The sequence below is a fragment of the Cucumis melo genome, chromosome 1 (assembly GCF_025177605.1).
Source record: "Cucumis melo cultivar AY chromosome 1, USDA_Cmelo_AY_1.0, whole genome shotgun sequence".
NCBI classification, from domain to species: Eukaryota; Viridiplantae; Streptophyta; class Magnoliopsida; order Cucurbitales; family Cucurbitaceae; genus Cucumis; species Cucumis melo.
The window spans coordinates 36,491,628-36,509,467 of NC_066857.1; the positions used below are offsets into that span (position 1 = coordinate 36,491,628).

The window sequence follows — 17,840 nt, forward strand, 5'->3', positions numbered from 1 at the left end:
GTTCACAAAAATCTGTGGTAAATTTTAACATCTCAGAATCTACCAATAAGAAAAGTAACATTTTGTTGTAGCTATAATAATAGCATTGTTCGTGCTTCACAACGTGAAAAAACAGTTCCTTACTCCTCACAATTAAGGACCTATTTTGAATGAGTCAAATGTACTTCCAAATAACAATAATAAATGTTTTTAAGCATTTAAAAAGTTATTCCAAACAAGCCACATACAAGTTTATACCCCGCAAAAACATGGTAGCAAAAGCACTAGCGAATAGTCAAGAACAAAATAGGCAAGTGAGTAAACTATATTTGCTTATTTGTATTTCAAATTTTCACCGAGTATCAATAACCAAAACAACATGAGTAGGGCTATTAAAAGTAAGATACAATAACATACTGCAAATGGGGCCATATGGCTAAAATGGAAAAATAAGCAAATCTACATGCACAACCTATGCTCTAAAAAGGCAATGTCCAAAAATGAAATAGTGGCAATACAAGGTAAACTACTCTAGAAAAAGATTGGAGTACATGTATCTATAGTTACAAAAATTGACTTGATAGTCATAAAGAATGTAAAATTCATTAAATTTTATATTTTCCAAAACGAACCATCATATAATTGAGTATCCACGTCTGCACAAGACCCCATCTGGCTTCGGTAAAGAAATTTTCCTCACTTCAGCATCGTATCAGCAGCAGCTGAAACCTAGTGATGTGATGTTAAAACTGCAAAATAAGGAAATTAATACCAAGTGAGAAACAATTGTGAAATGACAATAAGAAAACTACAAGATAGTGAAGACTTCTTTCATCGTAATCGCATAAGCAATGTCACATTATTCATCAAGAAAAGACACAAAAGTCGCATGAACTACATTATAATAATCATCATCAGAGCTTGTGTGATTTACAAAACGAAGAATGGCCTCGTAACTATTTCAATTTTCCACAGGATGTGAGAGAAAATTTGATTACATTCTGAAGTCAATATTCCTAAATCAGAATAATGCATATTAGAAAGGCACAAGTAAGCAAAGAATTATGAGCGGGAAAATCCTATCAAATGCTTTCCAGGCATGTGTCAAGAAAATGCTGCTATAAAAATTCTAATGTGAGATGCAAGAAAATGGTGGCAATATCCTTGTGAACTTCAGTAAATATTAGAAGCATTGATTCGTGATAATCTAAAATGTTATCAATGCTTTTGCTTGTTGTTGTTGACAGAGATGTTCAGGTAGCAGTAATACAGAAAGCAGGTTGCATAAATGCATGCAAAGCTAGCATTTTAGAATCAACGAATCACCAGAGACAACAATTGGATTTTCACACTTGTGCAACCAATTGCCTTTAAGCTGACTGGGTTCCTTCGTTATTCGTACCCCACTCTTCATCAGCCTCGTTACCGTTAACAAGAACGGCACCATCTGTTGAATCAGCATCCACCACAACAGGATCCTCTTGGCTATCTTCTCCATTTTGGTGCTCTTCAGTTTCTTCATCTCCATTCTGATCAAGAACCACCACAACTCAGAAAACTAAGCTCTAAACCTTAATCTTAATGCATGCAAGAAATAAAAACATATCAAGCATGTCAATTCCATCGCATGGATATACAAAACGAGACAAAATGGCAGCTACCTTCTAATTCGTTCCCACTACTACCTTGTACATACTTGTGTGATATTCCTAACAAGCCATAAAAGAGCCATACAACAACACAGCATGTACCCATTACACCAAAGCCCCGTCCTTCCTTTTCCTACGTGAATTTAAGAGCTGGGTGTCTACTCTTGGGTTCAGTTTTGATGGGGAAATGTTTAAAGAGCAGAAGGAAATCGTTTGGAACAACTTTGTAAGGGCCTTTCTTTCATCAAGAATTGAGAGAAAGAATTGAATCTTCATCGACAAGGAGCAGATTTGTTATTGTTTTTCAATAGCTGTCTTTTTTAGATTTAACTTGGTATAAAATTTTTAATCTTCCTTCCATCATGGCTAGTTAGAAGAGTATTTTGTAATTCCTAATTTCTAATTTCATGTTATCAATAATTCTCCACGGTAGTTTCTCTTTCAACAAAATAAATAATAAAAGTAATAACTATCTACCCACACCCTACTGAATCTCCTCCATAAAGCCGTGTACTCACTATGACAGCCTTCAAAATGGTGGTCTAACTAATAGTTAACAGTAGCTAGAAAAATAGGAATGGCTAAGAGCAAGTATAGAATCAAAAGGCACCAATTCAAGCCTTTTCGATAAGCACGAACCCAAAAAACAAACTTTTTACCTTTAAAGTAATGTGAAATTTGCATACGTCACACATACCTCAAGATTTGTATCTCCATTTTCAAGAAGCTCCTCTTCATCCACCTGCATATTCCTAAAAGCCTCAACAAGTGTTGTATATGACCTATCAGCTTGATTAGCATACTCCAACGCAGAAGGATAAACACCCCTAGTGAAATTCAAGGAAAGAAATGAGTGTACTTTCAGTAAACAAATATTCAATACCTTGGCTGACACTAGTTTTTTTTTATAACAACTATCATTGAAGAAAAAGAATCGCAAAAAAAAAAAAAAAAAAAAAAAAAAACCAGCCCATGAAAAGGGACTTCAACTTTACAATGATTATATATTAGTGAAAATCCTCCATTATTAGATGGGCCAATCATACGCAAGTGTAATTAATAACTACAATGGATCAACACTAGTGGCTAATGATACAGACTATCAAGGTTGGAACTACAATGGATAATTCATTGGAACATTAGAATTATCAGAGGACATGTAGATACCTGAGGTCGTGAACTTTTAAGCAGAAGCACGTGCACATACAACTTTTACAGGAAAAATACACATGAATTCAGATGAATGTTTCTACCAGACATAATCAGGGAATGTGTATATTCCTTCTTAGGTTGCATAGATGGAATAAAAAGAAATGGGAATTCTAGTCAAAGTATAATATAGGTTTTTTCAGGCTCCTTTTTGTTCACACAAAGTCTAGTTATAAGAGATATCCTCCTTTTTTTTTCTGAAGGGAAACGAAAGTTATAACTTGTTAGAAAGATCTTGTGCATATCCTAGGCATCATCTTTTCTACAATGGTGCTCCCCATCATTCATACCAATTCTATTTTCGACAATATTTCAATTTTTCAGAACATGTGCATGTAAAAATTATACACAAAAGTACCTGGTCTCTGAAAACTTAGATTCAACAGAAACAGCTAGTTGCCAATCATCAAACAGATTAGGATACTCTTCGGGATCAGCTAGTGAATCAGCTGCCTTTGGATTGACCTAAGATATTTTCAAAATTATATGAAGAAACTGTTAAGGTCAATGGCATCTTTGATCAAACATGAAATAAGCATAACAAGAGTGTCATGCAAAAATAATAAAACTGTTTAGAATTAATGGACTTGGCCCAAGGAAGGATTTACCCTAACATCCTTTCCTCTTTAATCATAAGCTGTAACCTATTTATCTTCCCTCTTTTATCCTTTGTTGAAATGAAAAATTAATAAAAAAAGTCAATCATGGTTTTTCTCTAGGTACTCGAGTTTCCACATAACAAAGTGTCTACTTTACTTTACCACTTCTAACATGGTATCAGAGCGAAGTAAAGACGAAACCCGAACAAAGACAGCTGCCATTACCATGGAAAAGTTGCTCCACCAGCTTCAAAAGACGTGGGCAGGCATGGTGGGCCTACCCTCGGAGTCAGCCACACAGCCCAGCAGTGGAAACCACCTGCACGCGCTTCCATTAACCATGTACGTCACCGCTGCCAGGCGCGTACCCTCACGCACCACCATCCAACACCTCCATTGCTCAACTGGTCCACTCCCACCTATCTTCCCAAGTTCAGTCACAATACTCTTTTGGTCAGTTGCACCTCCCCACGCTGCCATGGCCCTCGGTTTATGGACTATCATCGTTTCACGCACAACTGTCCTTTGACTCTTTACAGTAGTCGCATGTCCATGGTACCGGGATCAATCAAGTCCATATAAATCAAGGTTTGAAGTTGGTGAATTTTCAATGCAACAACCGACTTGCCGATGTATTCCAAGAACCCAGTAACTTCGCTCCCTAACTAATCCTCAAATTATATAACGAGTTCTCTGACACCATCTACAAGTGCCTTTCCAAAAGAGAAGCTAAATGGCCAGAATTACTTTTCCTGGTCTCAATTGATCAAGATGTTTCTTGAGGGACATAACCAATTTGTTTTTCTAACAAGGGAAACTCTTCATCCCCCACTTGGTAATGCCCTGGAACGTTTTTGGAGAGAGGAGGACTCCTTTATTCAGCCCATGTTGATTAATAGTATGAAACCACAAATAGGCAAACTTCTGCTTTATGCAGCAATTGCGAAGGATCTATAGGACACAACTCAGAAACTCTATTCAAAGCATTAAAACGTTTCTCGTTTGTATACATCGAGGAAACAAGTCCATGATTGCAAGCAAGGAACCCTAGATGTAACCTTCTACTTCAATAAACTTTCTCTAGTCTAGCAAGAGATGGACTTGTGCAGAGAGATAGTACGGCATACTCCAAATGATGGTATATAATATGCTAGACTTGAAGAAGCTTATCGAATTTATGACTTCCTTGCAAGTCTCAACCCTAAGTTTGACATTGTCCATGGTCGTATACTTAGACAGAGACCTCTTCCCTCCTTAATGGAAGTGTGTTATGAAGCCCGTCTTGAAGAAGACCATATAAATGCCATGAGTGTTCTGACTACTCCTGCTACTCACTCCGCTACCTCCAGCATTAGATCCTCGACTCATAACAGTAAGAAGAATAACGGAAAACCAATCCCTATCTGTGAGCACTACAAGAAATAGTGACACACTAAGGATTAGTGTTGGAAACTTCATGGTTGTCCACCCAAAGGTAAGAAACGTTCCTTTAATAAGAAATAGAATTCAGGCCATGATTATATGAGAGAGTGTGTTGGCGCTTCTCAACCATCTGGCCCTACTGTAAACCAGAACGGTCCCAATCCACCCTCCACTCTATGAGCCATTGCTCAGTCAGGTATGTCTCAGTCCCTTAGTCTTATTAGTGTTGATGGGAAGAATCCAGGGCTACAGATCACTTGACAGGTTCCTCAGAGAATTTTGTTTCTTATATTTTGTGTGCTGGAATAGCTGATGGTTCTTTAGCTTCAATTGTTGGGAAGGAACAAATTTTTCCTTTTGAAGGGCTATCCCTCCAGAATGTTTTGCACATGCCTAAGATTTCTTAGAATTTGCTACCTATAAGCAAGATCACTCGTGAATACTGCAACGCTACTTTCTTAACTAAATCTGTTTCTTTTTAAGACATAAGCTCGGGAAGGATGATTGGCACTATCCGACATAGTAGAGGACTCTATCTCCTTGACGATGATACCTCCGCAAGTAGTATCTCTAGAACTAGTTTATTAGCTTCATATTTTACAAATTTTGAACAAGATTGTATGTTGTCACATTTCCGGTTGAGTCATCCAAACTTTACATATATGAAGTGTTTATTTCCCCATTTCTCTAAAGTTGATCTCTCCTTTTTATCTTGTGATGGATGTATTTAAGCCAAACAACATCAAGTCTCCTTCCCCTCACAACCATATAAATCACCCAACCATTCACCCTTATCCATAGTCACGTTTGGGGTCCATTCAAGGTCATTACCTCCTTTAAGGATAAATCTAAAATTTCCTCCGTTTTCCAGAACTTTTATCACCCATTGAAACGTTGTTTAATGCAAAATTGCAATTTTTCAAAGTGATAATGGTCAGGAGTTTCAAAACCATACCCTCGGTGAGTTCCTAGCCTCCAAGGGGATAGTTCACTATAGCTCATTATGTTTACACCTCTCAACAAAATGGGATTGTCGAGCGGAAAAATTGTCACCTTTTGGAAGTAACTCATTCCCTTATGTTGTCTACTTTCCTTCCTTCATATCTGTGGGGAGATGTTGTTCTTATTACAACTTATCTCATCAATAGGATGCCTTCTCGTGTCCTCCACCTTCAGACTCCCTTAGATTGTCTCAAGAAGTCGTATCCCTCTACTTGCCTAACTTCTGAGGCTCCCCTTTGTGTTTTTAGGTGTACAGCCTATGTTCATAGCTTTGGCCCTAATCAGGCCGAATTTACCCCTCATGCTCAAACGTGGGTTTGTCGAATATCCTCTTCATCAGCGGGCTATAAATATTTTCATCCTCCTTCCTATAAATACTTTGTCACTATAGATGTCACATTTTGTGAGGATCGACACTTCTTTCCCGTTAGTCATCTTCAGCGGGAGAGTGTGAGTGAAGAGTTTAACTATACCTTAGAGTCTACTTTTATTACCTTACCTGACTCTGATCCCCATCCCATGGTCCTACCCACAAACCAAGTTCCCAAGAAAACTTACTATAAGAAATCTCGGAAAGAAAATTGAGTCCCCTACTGATCAGCCGACTCTGGTGCAAGACTCTGAACCTCCTCGAGGTTAAGGTATGACTAATCGTGCGTTGATAGTAAAATTAGTGAGAATGGCAGGTCTGATATTGTTGCTCCTGAAGATATGGGAGAAAAGGACAATGTTGATGAAACTGAGCTCAAAACAAAAACTGGTGGTAATGAGGCTGAATAAGGTCATTCAGGTTATCTTGATCAGTACGATCCTTCTTTGGACATTTCCATTAAGCTGAGAAAAGATGTCAGGTCCTGCACGAAACACCCCATTTGTAACTATGTTTCCTATGACAATCTATTTCTACAGTTTAGAGCCTTCACAGTTAGCTTTGACCCTACCATGATACCGAAAAATATTCACATTGTTTTAGAGTGTCTGAATGGAAAATTGTTGTTATGGAAGAGATGAAGGCCCTTGAAAAGAATAAGACTTGGGAAATCTATGCTCTCCCTAAGGGACATAAAACTGTGAGATGTAAATGGGTGTTCAGTGTTCACAATCAAATACAAAATGGAACCCTTGACAGACCCAAGGTGAGGTTAGTTGCAAAAGGGTTTACTTAGACCTATGGTGTTGTTGTGAACAAAGACTGACCTTTATATCAACTAGATGTTAAGAATGTGTTCTTGAATGGAGACCTGAAAGAGGAAGTTTATATGAGTTCCCCCCTAGGGTTTGAAGCCCAATTTGGTTATCGGGTTTGTAAACTTCAGAAGTCTTTATATGACTGAAACAGACACCAAGAGTGGTTTGATAGGTTTACTATCTTTGTCAAGTCCCAAGGATACAGTCAGGGGCACTCTGACCATACTTTTTTTACAGAAGTCTCCAAGGCTGGGAAGATCGCAGTATTGATTGTTTATGTTGCTGACATCGTTTTATCTAGAATGACACTGCTAAAATCATCGAACTGAAAAAGAGAATAGGTGATGAGTTTGAAATCAAAGACTTGGGAAATTTGAAAGATTTCCTTGAGATGGAGGTAGTTAGATCTAAAGAAGGTATCTCTGTATCTCAGAGGAAGTATACTCTTGATTTGTTAACCGAGAGAGGTATGTTTGGATGTTGCCTTGCTGATACTCTCATTGAATTCAACTGTAAACTAAGAAATTTAGGTGATAAAGTTGTTGATAAAGAACAATATCAATGCCTTGTTGGTAAGTTGATTTTCTTGTCTCATACTCGACTAGATATTTCCTATGTTGTGAGTGTCGTTAGCCATTTCATGCAGGCTCCCTATGAGGAACACAACTTCTGGTAAATGATTAATGTTCAAAAAGACAAACAGGAAAGCTATTGAGGCCTATACTGACTTTGACTGGGTAAAGCTATTCCGGTTACTGTATCTTTGTATGGGGAAATCTTGTAACTTGGAGGAGTAAGAAGCACAAGGTTGTGACTAGAAGCAATGTTGAGGTTGAGTACAAGGCTATAAGTTTGGGGATATGTAAGGAAATTTGGCTCCAGAAAGTTTTATCTGATCTTCATCAGGACTGTGAGGTGCCGATAAAATTATTTTGTAATAACAAGACAGCTATTAACATTGCCATCAATCCAGATCAACATGATAAAACTAAACTTGTGGAGATTGATCAACACTTCATTAAATAAAGACTAGACAATCATAGCATATGCACTCCATACATTCCCACAAGCCTACAGGTTGCTGATGTTCTCACCGAGGGGAATCTCAAACATAACTTTGACTTTTGTGTTAGCAAGTTGGGTCTCATTGATATCTACGTCTCAACTTAAGGGGGAGTGTTAGAATTAGTGGACTTGGCCCAAGTAAGGATTTGCCCTAATATCCTTTCCTTTTTTAGCATAAGTTGTAACCTATTTATCTTCCTTCTTGTATCCTTTTTTCAAATGAGAAATTAATAAGAAAGGCAATCATGGTTTTTCTCTCAATACTCTGATTTTCACATAGCTCGGTGACTACTTTACTTTACCGCTTTTAACCAAAACACTATATTGTTACCCAATGACATGAAAAATTGCCACTTGAGCCAAACTTGCATGTCATCATCCACTGAAATGTACATGCATCTAAGTTTGCTAAAGCATGAGATATGAAGCTGATAGACCACCACCTCCTATAATACATACAGCCATAGAGGAAAGAAATAGATAGCAAGTTAGTTAGCCTAAACAGTCAAATAAATAGTTAGGCTGTCATAGAAGTTTGTTACAAAAATAGTTAGAAAGTTAGTTAGGAAATCTGTTAAAGAAGTAGTTGAATGTGTGCATTATAAATAGCCATAAAAGTCTAGAGAATAGGCAGGAAAAATCTTATGAAGAAGTCTTGTGTTAATTCTTGAAAGACAGAATAACCGAGAGAGAGAATTATTACTTGTAATTGAGAATTGATATCAATAAAGTGTAATTGAATACCAGTGAAAGTTCCATCAGAAGCCTTCAGTTCATACTGCTCCCTTATCATAAATCATATGATAAAGAACAGAGGTAACTTTATATGTGGCATAAGAACTGTTTATGATAACATATATAGAAAACCTGTTGAATGATGTATCCACTATACAGCACGTATCAATATAAAGGCTCCTTGCCTCTTTACCCTTAGGCTGTTCTTTTTTGTGATTATTACAGCTTCTTGTTTCTTATTAATGAATATATATATATATATAAACACCAAACCAAGGATCGTATTATTTTAAACTGGGTAAGGGTAAAAAACGGCTATTATGAGGACCTGTGGGTGTGTATAATACGGCTTTAAACACTCTTTCCTAAATCCAAGTCCTCAGACACCAAAGGCCTCAGAACAATCTCCCCGCTAACCAAATGCAACCATTTTTCCTCATAACCCCTCCCACCAAAAAAAAAAAAAAAAAAAAAAACAAATGAAACCTAAAACCTCATAATCTTCTTGGGGTTCTTACTAACCAAAACAGCTGTCCTAAGAAGGGAGAGACGGTAAAGCGAATATGATTACATCTTGGTAAAATGATAGAAGGTATATTTCGACCTTTTGGCTTACAGTTTGATTACTGTGTTTAGTAAGCCTTCGACACATGCAATGATACAATTTCTTGTTTAGATTTTTTTGGATGACACTTTACTTGATCCTCAGCTCAGTTCTCCATGATATGCAAAAAGTTGTACAACTTTTGTTGAACAACTAGTCAATGTCAACAAGACATAATAATTAATTACTAACCTTGTTCAAGTCCTTTCTCCAAATAGCAACTATCTCAGACACTTTACTTGGAAGATAAGATCGAGCCATTAATGCAGCTTCAGGTATCCGATTACTACAAAGGAGGGTGTAAGCATCTATACCAAAATTCAACAATTTCATAAGCAAATAGAAAATTCACCTTTCGACCAATAGCTGGAGGCAGTCTTCTAATTTACCCAATGTAAATAAACAAAGGAATGCAACATTATTCTTTCCTTGTTCTTTAGCAAGGGAAGCAAGCTTCGATATTCCTTCAGCATCTCCTAAAGAAGAATATAGCAGTAACAGACCACTCAGGTCCATGGCAAATTTTAGACATTCCTCTGCCATTTCTAGCTGCAATGACATGATTCAACAGAAATGGATGTCAAAGAATTGTTAAATAAATGCTGCAGCAGAGGGCAGCAGCAGAGAGTGTCAAATTGAACACCTTTCCAGTAGACATGGCCAATTCTCCAAGTTGCTTCCATTTGGATTCACTATGCACAGTTGTTGCAATTTCCTACAAAATATCAATTGAACTTCTATTTGGATCTTAATTGAACTGTTATCAAACACCTTGTCCCCATAGAAACAAGGAGAAGAAAGAAAGGAAACTACACATTGATCAAAACAAACTGATAGCAGCATCCTACATTTGTTTAGCACCAGCCATCAACATGAATGAAACATACCTGTGCAACATCTAATCTGCCAAGCTGTATCGCTAACTCAAATCTATAATCTGGATCAGTTGCTACTTCCAGTGCCTCTTCTATCATACCTCGGGATTCTAAAAAGCGAGCCACACTGATAGACAGCAAAAACTAAGAACATATTGATATTTTTTTTCCTTAATGAAAGGAGACATCTTTCATTAACGAATAAAGAGATACAAAAAAGACAAGATTTCCTCGAAAGAAGCCCAGGATTTTGCACATAAAGACTCCAAAGGGTAAAAATAACAAAAGGAGTGATTACAAAAAGAGCTGCAAATCAGAGGAAAAGATAAGTCAATATTCAAATTTTCAAATCCTAGGTATGTCTCTTTAACTCAAGACTAAATTGCTTGTCCAGGAAAGAGAGAGAGAGAGAGGAACTACATGAATGTCAAAGCATCTATGCATGATTAGGGAGAACAATACATTGGCATTTTCAAGAGTCGAAGTGGAGTTAAGAAAAGATTTAAAATGAGTAATAAGTTTTACAAATTCTTATGGTAGAGGTTATAGAAAATGTAATATAGCTTTGGCGTACTAAATTAAAGATGCTAATATTGATAGTACCGGTTTTTTACTACTTTTAAGACAAGAGGTAGCATTTCAGAAAATAGCACACTACAAATTGAAAGCACATTATAAGATTGAGGCTTCCAAGCTACCTATTATGATGCTCCTTGGGAATTGAAGGTAATATTTCACTGGCTCTTTCTAAATCTCCACGCATTACAAGTGTCTTGTACTCAATCAAGCTAAGAAGTAATGTGTACCCTACGACACTGCAATAAAGTGATCATCACAACCTAACATCAGATTAGATGATCGCAGTTATCATTTCCAAGAACATACAATACTATCTGCTTACTTAAATTCTTTGTCAATCAAATACACTCGACTGTGACTGGCAAGATATCCAAGTAAATACATAGGCCGATCCAGATGAAACATTGTAGTAACCTGAAAATAAACCAAACATCAACGGGGCCATGACTAATGCCTTTCTTCTCTTCTTTTGCATTGGAAGGAAGTATATTTACTTAGATTTAAAGAAACATTGTGGAAATGTCCAGGAAAAACTGGGGGTGAGGGGAGATTAGGAATCATAATTACCTCACCACCAACACAGTAATTTAGCCTCCAAGAGGAATTATTATAAATGAAACAATCCCCAACCCATAAGCCAGTCCTAACACGTTCACTTGTTTCATGCAGAAGCTCAAAAGCATCCTCAACACCTTGTTCATCAACTGATCTCCCACTATCAAGATAAGAAGAAACAACATCCAGCTGCATCATGAAAATACTTATTAGATAAAATCTTTCATAGCATTAACCGTAGTTTACTTGAGAAGCATTAAGCACGAAACATCTCACTAATGCAACTACAAAAACAAAAATTGCAAATTCAAGCTTAAATTGATGGCAACTTACATTGTACTTCAGGATATAAAATGCTGAATCACTGGAAATTGCCACTAGGTCACCACTATCAGCCCAATAGAGATTCTGACATTTTAATTTAATAATAGAAAATAAATGAATTAGCAAAAGGTCAGGAAAAATTATACATAGTGCCTATGTGTCTGTGGAGACTAGAAGTCTAGAGAGCTTCTTAAGGAATAACTGCACTCACTTTCACATTTACATCAATCCGTCGAATTAACCGGCACTCAGCCCAATCATAAAAGCAAATAAAATCGTTTGAGCACATGGCTAAAAGAGTTCCTCCATAAATACGCTCTGCAGAAAATGTAGGTCGGATGCTCTTCTTTTCCTGAAAGAACATATTTTCATCAAGTCAAGAAACTCTTGAAATGTCATATTATTTACAATATTTTTTAGACCTTTTCTTTTTTGGATGAGGCATATTATTTACAATATTTGATAGTTGAACTCAAGAAATTTTGGAAAAAAAACCTAAGGAGGTTTGGTTCACGGTTAATTAGTCGTAACACAAAATAAATACTGCATGGTTTACTTTTTATGTGGTTTCCTGGTTTCCTCTCAACCAACCACTTGAACAAGCACAATGCATTGTTGTATTGTTGCAAAGTTCCATTGTTCGCCATTGACATCAAATAAAGCATAAAATGTCATCCCCAAGTATAACATGTGATTCCAACATTCAACTTAAGTACTTACTAAAATGAACACATACCTGGAAGTTTTTTGAGAAAATTTTTATCTTTGAAGTACTCTCTCGAGCAGCATATTCTCCATCAGATGACCAAACGATTTCCAATGCTGAACCAAATGACCTATTCCTCCATGCCAAAGCTGTATAGATAATATATTCACCATCTCCACATACAACAACAAATCGTCCATTGGGGTTGTGCTTTAAGCTCTGAAAGAAATTGTGAGAGTAAACAAATAGAACATGAAAAAAGGGGGAACAATCGACAAAAAGAGATTCATTCTAATACATAAAGTTTCATATCCACTGAATTTAACATGAATTTTGCAGCTAGAGTATCTAAAGTTGCACTATAGAAAGATGGATCAGTGCAACTGACAACAAGAATAACTCCAGACAACAAGGATGCTGTTAGAATAATGATTTGTGTTAATCATTTAGGTTCTCCACGTATACATCAAACACCACAAGCATTTATAGTGATAGATACCATGAGTTTCATGTAAACATAATTAGGTATGCTCTCAATGTTGCATCACTTTAACAGTGAAATGTAAGTGGTGAACTTGCGTCAAGAAAACACATAAATTAGCTGAGGAAACATGTAACTAAAAAAGAACCATATGTGCACAATAACTTACTTGCGGATAAAGATCACAGGTCCCCAATTCCTTGACAGCCAAAGGCAACCTCTCCCCATCAGTAACCTACGAAGAAAGATCAAAAAAATAGATAAACAAGCCAATCGCCATAAATTAGGATAAAACAATGTGCTATTAATTTCAAACCTCATAGTCTGCTCCCACACTCTTAATATTTCCTGTTTGAATTTCATTGTGCTTAGCCCAAATGATTTTACCAGTGTTATCCATGCTAGCTACAGGTACCTCCCGGCCAAGTTTTACCATAATGGTTCCTTCATCATAACCAATCACAACCCTGCAGGAGAAAGGATACATCATTTCTAACAATAAACAGACAAGATATCTTAAATTAAATGTTTGATCATTTAAAAAAAAAAACTTTTTTTTTTCATTTTTGGATAAGAAACAACTTTATTGATAAATGAAATATCCGAAGAGATACAAATGAGCACAGCAGATAAAAAGATTATTTAAACATGATCTTATAAGTTTAATACTTTGTTTACTCCCTAATTAATATAGTAATCAAGGGAATGGGGCAGAGCCAAATTTTAGTCCACTCCCTAATTAAAAGCTCCAAATGTGTCCTAAATTATTTACTTATTATTCAATAATTTTGTACTTAATTCATATTCTCTGACTAATTATTAGTTTAGTAAAATTTTAAGGCAAAAAATTATGTACAAACTTCTTGAATGGTTTAACTTTTTTATGTTCGTAAGTGTTCGGGCCCAGTTTCATGCACTTCAACTAATCTCAAGGGACATTTGATCTAGCCTATACATTGGGATGCCAAAAAAACCGGTAAATTATTAAATCCTAGGTAGGTGGCCAACAACTATGTTATTATCAAAATATGCATTAATTACAATACTTTTCTCATCTTGTATTCTACGAGTGCTTCCAAGAGTAAATTCTTAGATTTAAATATTGGATAATGTACATTTAACAGTTTACATTCATTATAAGAGTTTAAGTTTTGTTGAATAGTTAGAAAAAGTAATTAAGATAAGACCGCTTTACAAAAAGTGAGTCTTCCACCACGAGATAAATTAAAGTGTTTCCATCTATCCAAAGTTAAAATAAGCAATTTCATAACGTCTATATAAAACATGAGAGGAATAATTATCAATTTGCACTTTGCATTAACTTTCACACATACTTAGCTGTTAACATTTAGTCAAATCGATCTGAAACTTTTTAGGACAAAGGAAGATTAAGAATTTTCAATAGACTATTATTTCAATTGTGGAGATGGGGAGGTTAAAAATTAAAAATTTATCAAGTAGAAAAGGGAATATGAAGATTAAATAAAATTGAAATTTTCCAATACCATCCATCCCTTGGGATAAGAAAGTAAAAACAATGCTTGTATAGAAAAAGGAAAATTAACAGCCATTTAACTGACTTACCGTCGGGAACCCTTGATATATCCAATAGCCCAAACTCGCTCAAGACCATAATTCAAGGTGTTCTCAAGCCTGAGATTTAAGAACATGGATCAGAAAAAAGATCTCGCATGAAAGAACCACTCAAAAACATTTAATTCAAATTGAGATGGGTGACAAGATACTTATGACAAATAAATTAAGGGGACGTAAATTTTTGTTTATGACCCTATTCAATCAAATTTCAATTATTATCCAGCCTAAAGTATTGAATGTCATAAATGTGTCAACAATACCCATAAAGATTATTACAAATCATGAAAGTTAAGGTCCTCGCCATGCTATCACTATCATCCCTCACTGCCAAATTATTTTGCATGCTTAGTCAACTTAGTAAAATTTAAAATCATATTGACAAGAATATTAATGGATCAAAACAAAACGTGTAAATCTAGATTTCAAGAAATTAGATAATAAAAATTACCTATAAGTAGTTGCATGCCATATACGAACAGTCCCATCCTCAGAACCTGTGATAATAATAGGAAGTTCTGGATGGAAACAAACAGCAGACACATTGTGCGTATGACCTTCAAGTGTCTGAACGCAACTTTTGGTTTGATAGTCCCACACCTGTTTTCATATGATTTAATGAAATGTCTTCCATTTGGATCCAATGAGAAATGGGTTACAAAGTAGAATAATAGAGACCTTAGCAGTGTGATCATCAGAACCAGTAATTAGATAGGGTTTGTCACCGCCAGTAAAGTAATCAACACAATTTACACCCTTCTGATGGGCATCCAGTGTAAAATTAGGGTCAGGAGAGCCAAGATTCCAAATCTGCCACAAAAAATTTACCATATTTTATTCAGCATCATCATACTGGTTAGGAAAAGATAAGAAATTTCATTGTTAGGAAATTTTCAACATTACCTTAATAGTGCGGTCAAGAGAAGCACTTGCAAAGGTGTTGGTGTCTTTGGGATTAAATGTTACTTGCATCACATAGTGAGAGTGTCCCTCAAAAATTTGCGTGCACACCCAACCCTTCTCCCAATCCCAAAGCTTTATGAGCATATCATCGGATGATGACAGAACATATGGAAGTGTAGGATGGACTGCAACACACCTAATGTAATCTGTATGAGCCTCAAAGACTTTTATTTTATCCATTGTGTTATAATTGTAGACACGAATGAACATGTCATCAGCACCAGCAACGACCCATTGCTTCCGCACAATAAACTTGGCTGACCTAACTGCCAATGCAAACACAAACAAACACTTCATAGCATATTCTTCCATCCCCTCACCTTTACCTCACTCTCTCAATATTGACTTTATTGCTTACCTGGTAATTCAGTGACCTCAAAAGACTTGACCATGATCTGCAGAAGTCCCCAGAGGATTCATTTAACTTTTGAAGAATTTCAAAGTTCACAAAAATAGACAACAAAATTATTAAGAGCATTCAGAGATGGAAGGAGAGGCATTTGCGGCATTAGCATAAATCCACATTGCATGGGACTACCAATACCCGAATTAGAACTCACTTGTATAAGCTTTTAAGGTAGATCATGGAATCATAATGAAAATGAAGTAACAAACTTCTGAAAAAACAAGAACTCGTTGATGTAAAATATAATTGAGTAGTTAGAGAAATCTGGTTTCGTTTTTGAACATTTCTGAAGTACTTCCAGTAAGAGATTTAAAACAAAAAACCATTGCTTCATCATAAGAAACCTGGCTGAACTCATAATGTCAAGATGGTATTGGGTGTTAGGACAGTATTTTTCATTAGATGTATATTGTATTGGGATATGATGAAGGTGTCGTGGGCGTGTCAACTTAGTTGAAATATCCAAGGGCACCTGCTAATTCTTAGTTTTCAAGTTTCATATATATCTCATGTTCCACTGTAATTCGAGTAATAGTCTCTTTTCATTTTATCAATGAAAAGTTTTGTTTTCGTTTCAAAAAAGAAATTAAAAAGCATCCACGTAATCATTAATGATAACAAATCCATACCTGGGACTGATAGTTCCAGATGCATACAGTTCCAGAATACAAACTCGCCAGAATCCTGCAGTAAGGTGTGTATCAGAAACTTACCGTTTTCTTCATCTCATTTGCAGCATAATTAATATAATCACGCTTCATTAATAAGTCTCAAAGATCCAAACCAGATGGGAAACGAATAATCATGGAGCACAATGTTCTAACATAACGCCATAATTTTAACTGGCTCATAATAGCCAAAGATGTAGCATAGCCATTAGCCCCACGCCACGGTAAACAAGCACCTATGGCCACTCTGATTGCGTACATAGGGGGAAGAGAAAACTATAGAGTTGTAAAGCATATAGAATGAAAAATGAATTGTCCAACTTACCATGGTTCTGTTGGATGCAAATCCACAGATTTTACCCTTTCCGATCTTTGAGCGAGTTTCCTCTGAATCAAACAACAGGAAAACGTATTTTAAAACACATAAAAAGAATCATAAATAATCAAAATGAAACACATTCTATTCATTTAACTGGAAATCAGGTTACCTTGATTTCTAGTCGCAGAGGCTGCAAATACGCAAACAACCAAAAAAAATCATAATTAGTAGCAGAAATAACAATTCGAAATCGTACACATTAATAAAAAGAAGTTTCAGCAGTAGCCGCGAAATTCATTAACATAAGAACTCCAATGCACCAAACATTATAATGCAAGACCGATCTCAACGTCCATATTCTCTCAGAAATGCTAAGAGAAAGATAGGAAGACATAAATTCCGAATCTATATCCCAAAAAAACATAAGAAAAAGGAAGAACCAATTCAAGCTGTGGCACTCAACTTTAGAAAGCGAAAAATCATAGAATTCGGAAACCAATTCTAATGTCAACAGAAGTGTGGAATTGTGATGAAATCGTAGCAGATTTCAATCAGATCTAAGCTAGATGCGTTAAAATAAATGGAAAGGAAATGTTGAAACTCACCATTATTAGGCAAATGAGAGGTTAGAGAAGTGAGATCTCGATCGTTACAACCAAGCTATCAAGGTGATCGCAGCTTGGAGAAGAGAAATGTGGAGAGAGGTTTCAGAGTTGAACCATGGAAGTCTTTTGTTTCGTGTTAATATGAGGAGGGAGCGAGCGAGCGAGAGTAGATCGAAGCTTAGCAGTTACGTCATAAATTTACGATAATGCCATTCGCGGCCTAATGATTCAGCGCAGCCGATAGTACGATGAACAACCAAAAAAAGTTTTGACCGATGGGATGGTCAAGATCGAAAATCCAATTCCATGGTAGC

At 36.2% G+C, this 17,840-nt stretch overlaps 1 protein-coding gene across 3 annotated transcripts; it reads right to left on the reverse strand.

Annotated features, from left to right (window-relative positions):
- Window positions 1–294: 294 nt before the first annotated feature.
- Window positions 295–17,840, reverse strand: LOC103500567 (coatomer subunit beta'-2). 3 transcript variants are annotated; one of them, XM_008463918.3, is made up of 25 exons: window positions 17,527–17,840; window positions 17,091–17,111; window positions 16,928–16,989; window positions 16,564–16,618; window positions 15,887–15,923; window positions 15,469–15,794; window positions 15,244–15,375; window positions 15,017–15,165; window positions 14,557–14,625; window positions 13,289–13,439; window positions 13,142–13,207; window positions 12,522–12,710; window positions 11,997–12,137; window positions 11,795–11,869; window positions 11,474–11,650; window positions 11,229–11,320; window positions 11,026–11,142; window positions 10,340–10,454; window positions 10,096–10,167; window positions 9,805–10,001; window positions 9,645–9,738; window positions 3,196–3,302; window positions 2,326–2,455; window positions 1,382–1,508; window positions 295–728 (listed from the first exon to the last, which is right to left on the reverse strand). In XM_008463918.3, the coding sequence occupies exons 1-25, from the start codon at window positions 17,527–17,529 to the stop codon at window positions 709–711; spliced, it is 2,724 nt and encodes a 907-aa protein (XP_008462140.1). In that variant the 5' UTR covers window positions 17,530–17,840; the 3' UTR covers window positions 295–708. The 3 variants fall into 3 exon arrangements, 2 of the variants coding, with proteins under 2 accessions (XP_008462140.1, XP_008462139.1); XM_008463917.3 differs by lacking the exon at window positions 295–728 and having other exon boundaries at window positions 1,307–1,508; XR_007824396.1 differs by lacking the exons at window positions 295–728; window positions 1,382–1,508 and adding an exon at window positions 3,662–8,559 and having other exon boundaries at window positions 2,413–2,455.

Bases quoted from the DNA above. Each gene is read 5' to 3' on its own strand.
- LOC103500567 (XM_008463917.3), bottom strand. The intron at 11,651-11,794 runs GTAAGTTGCCAT...TTCATGATGCAG, and splicing joins TTTATATCCTGAAGTACAAT to CTGGATGTTGTTTCTTCTTA. The intron at 11,321-11,473 runs GTAATTATGATT...GTTTATTTTCAG, and splicing joins ATTACTGTGTTGGTGGTGAG to GTTACTACAATGTTTCATCT.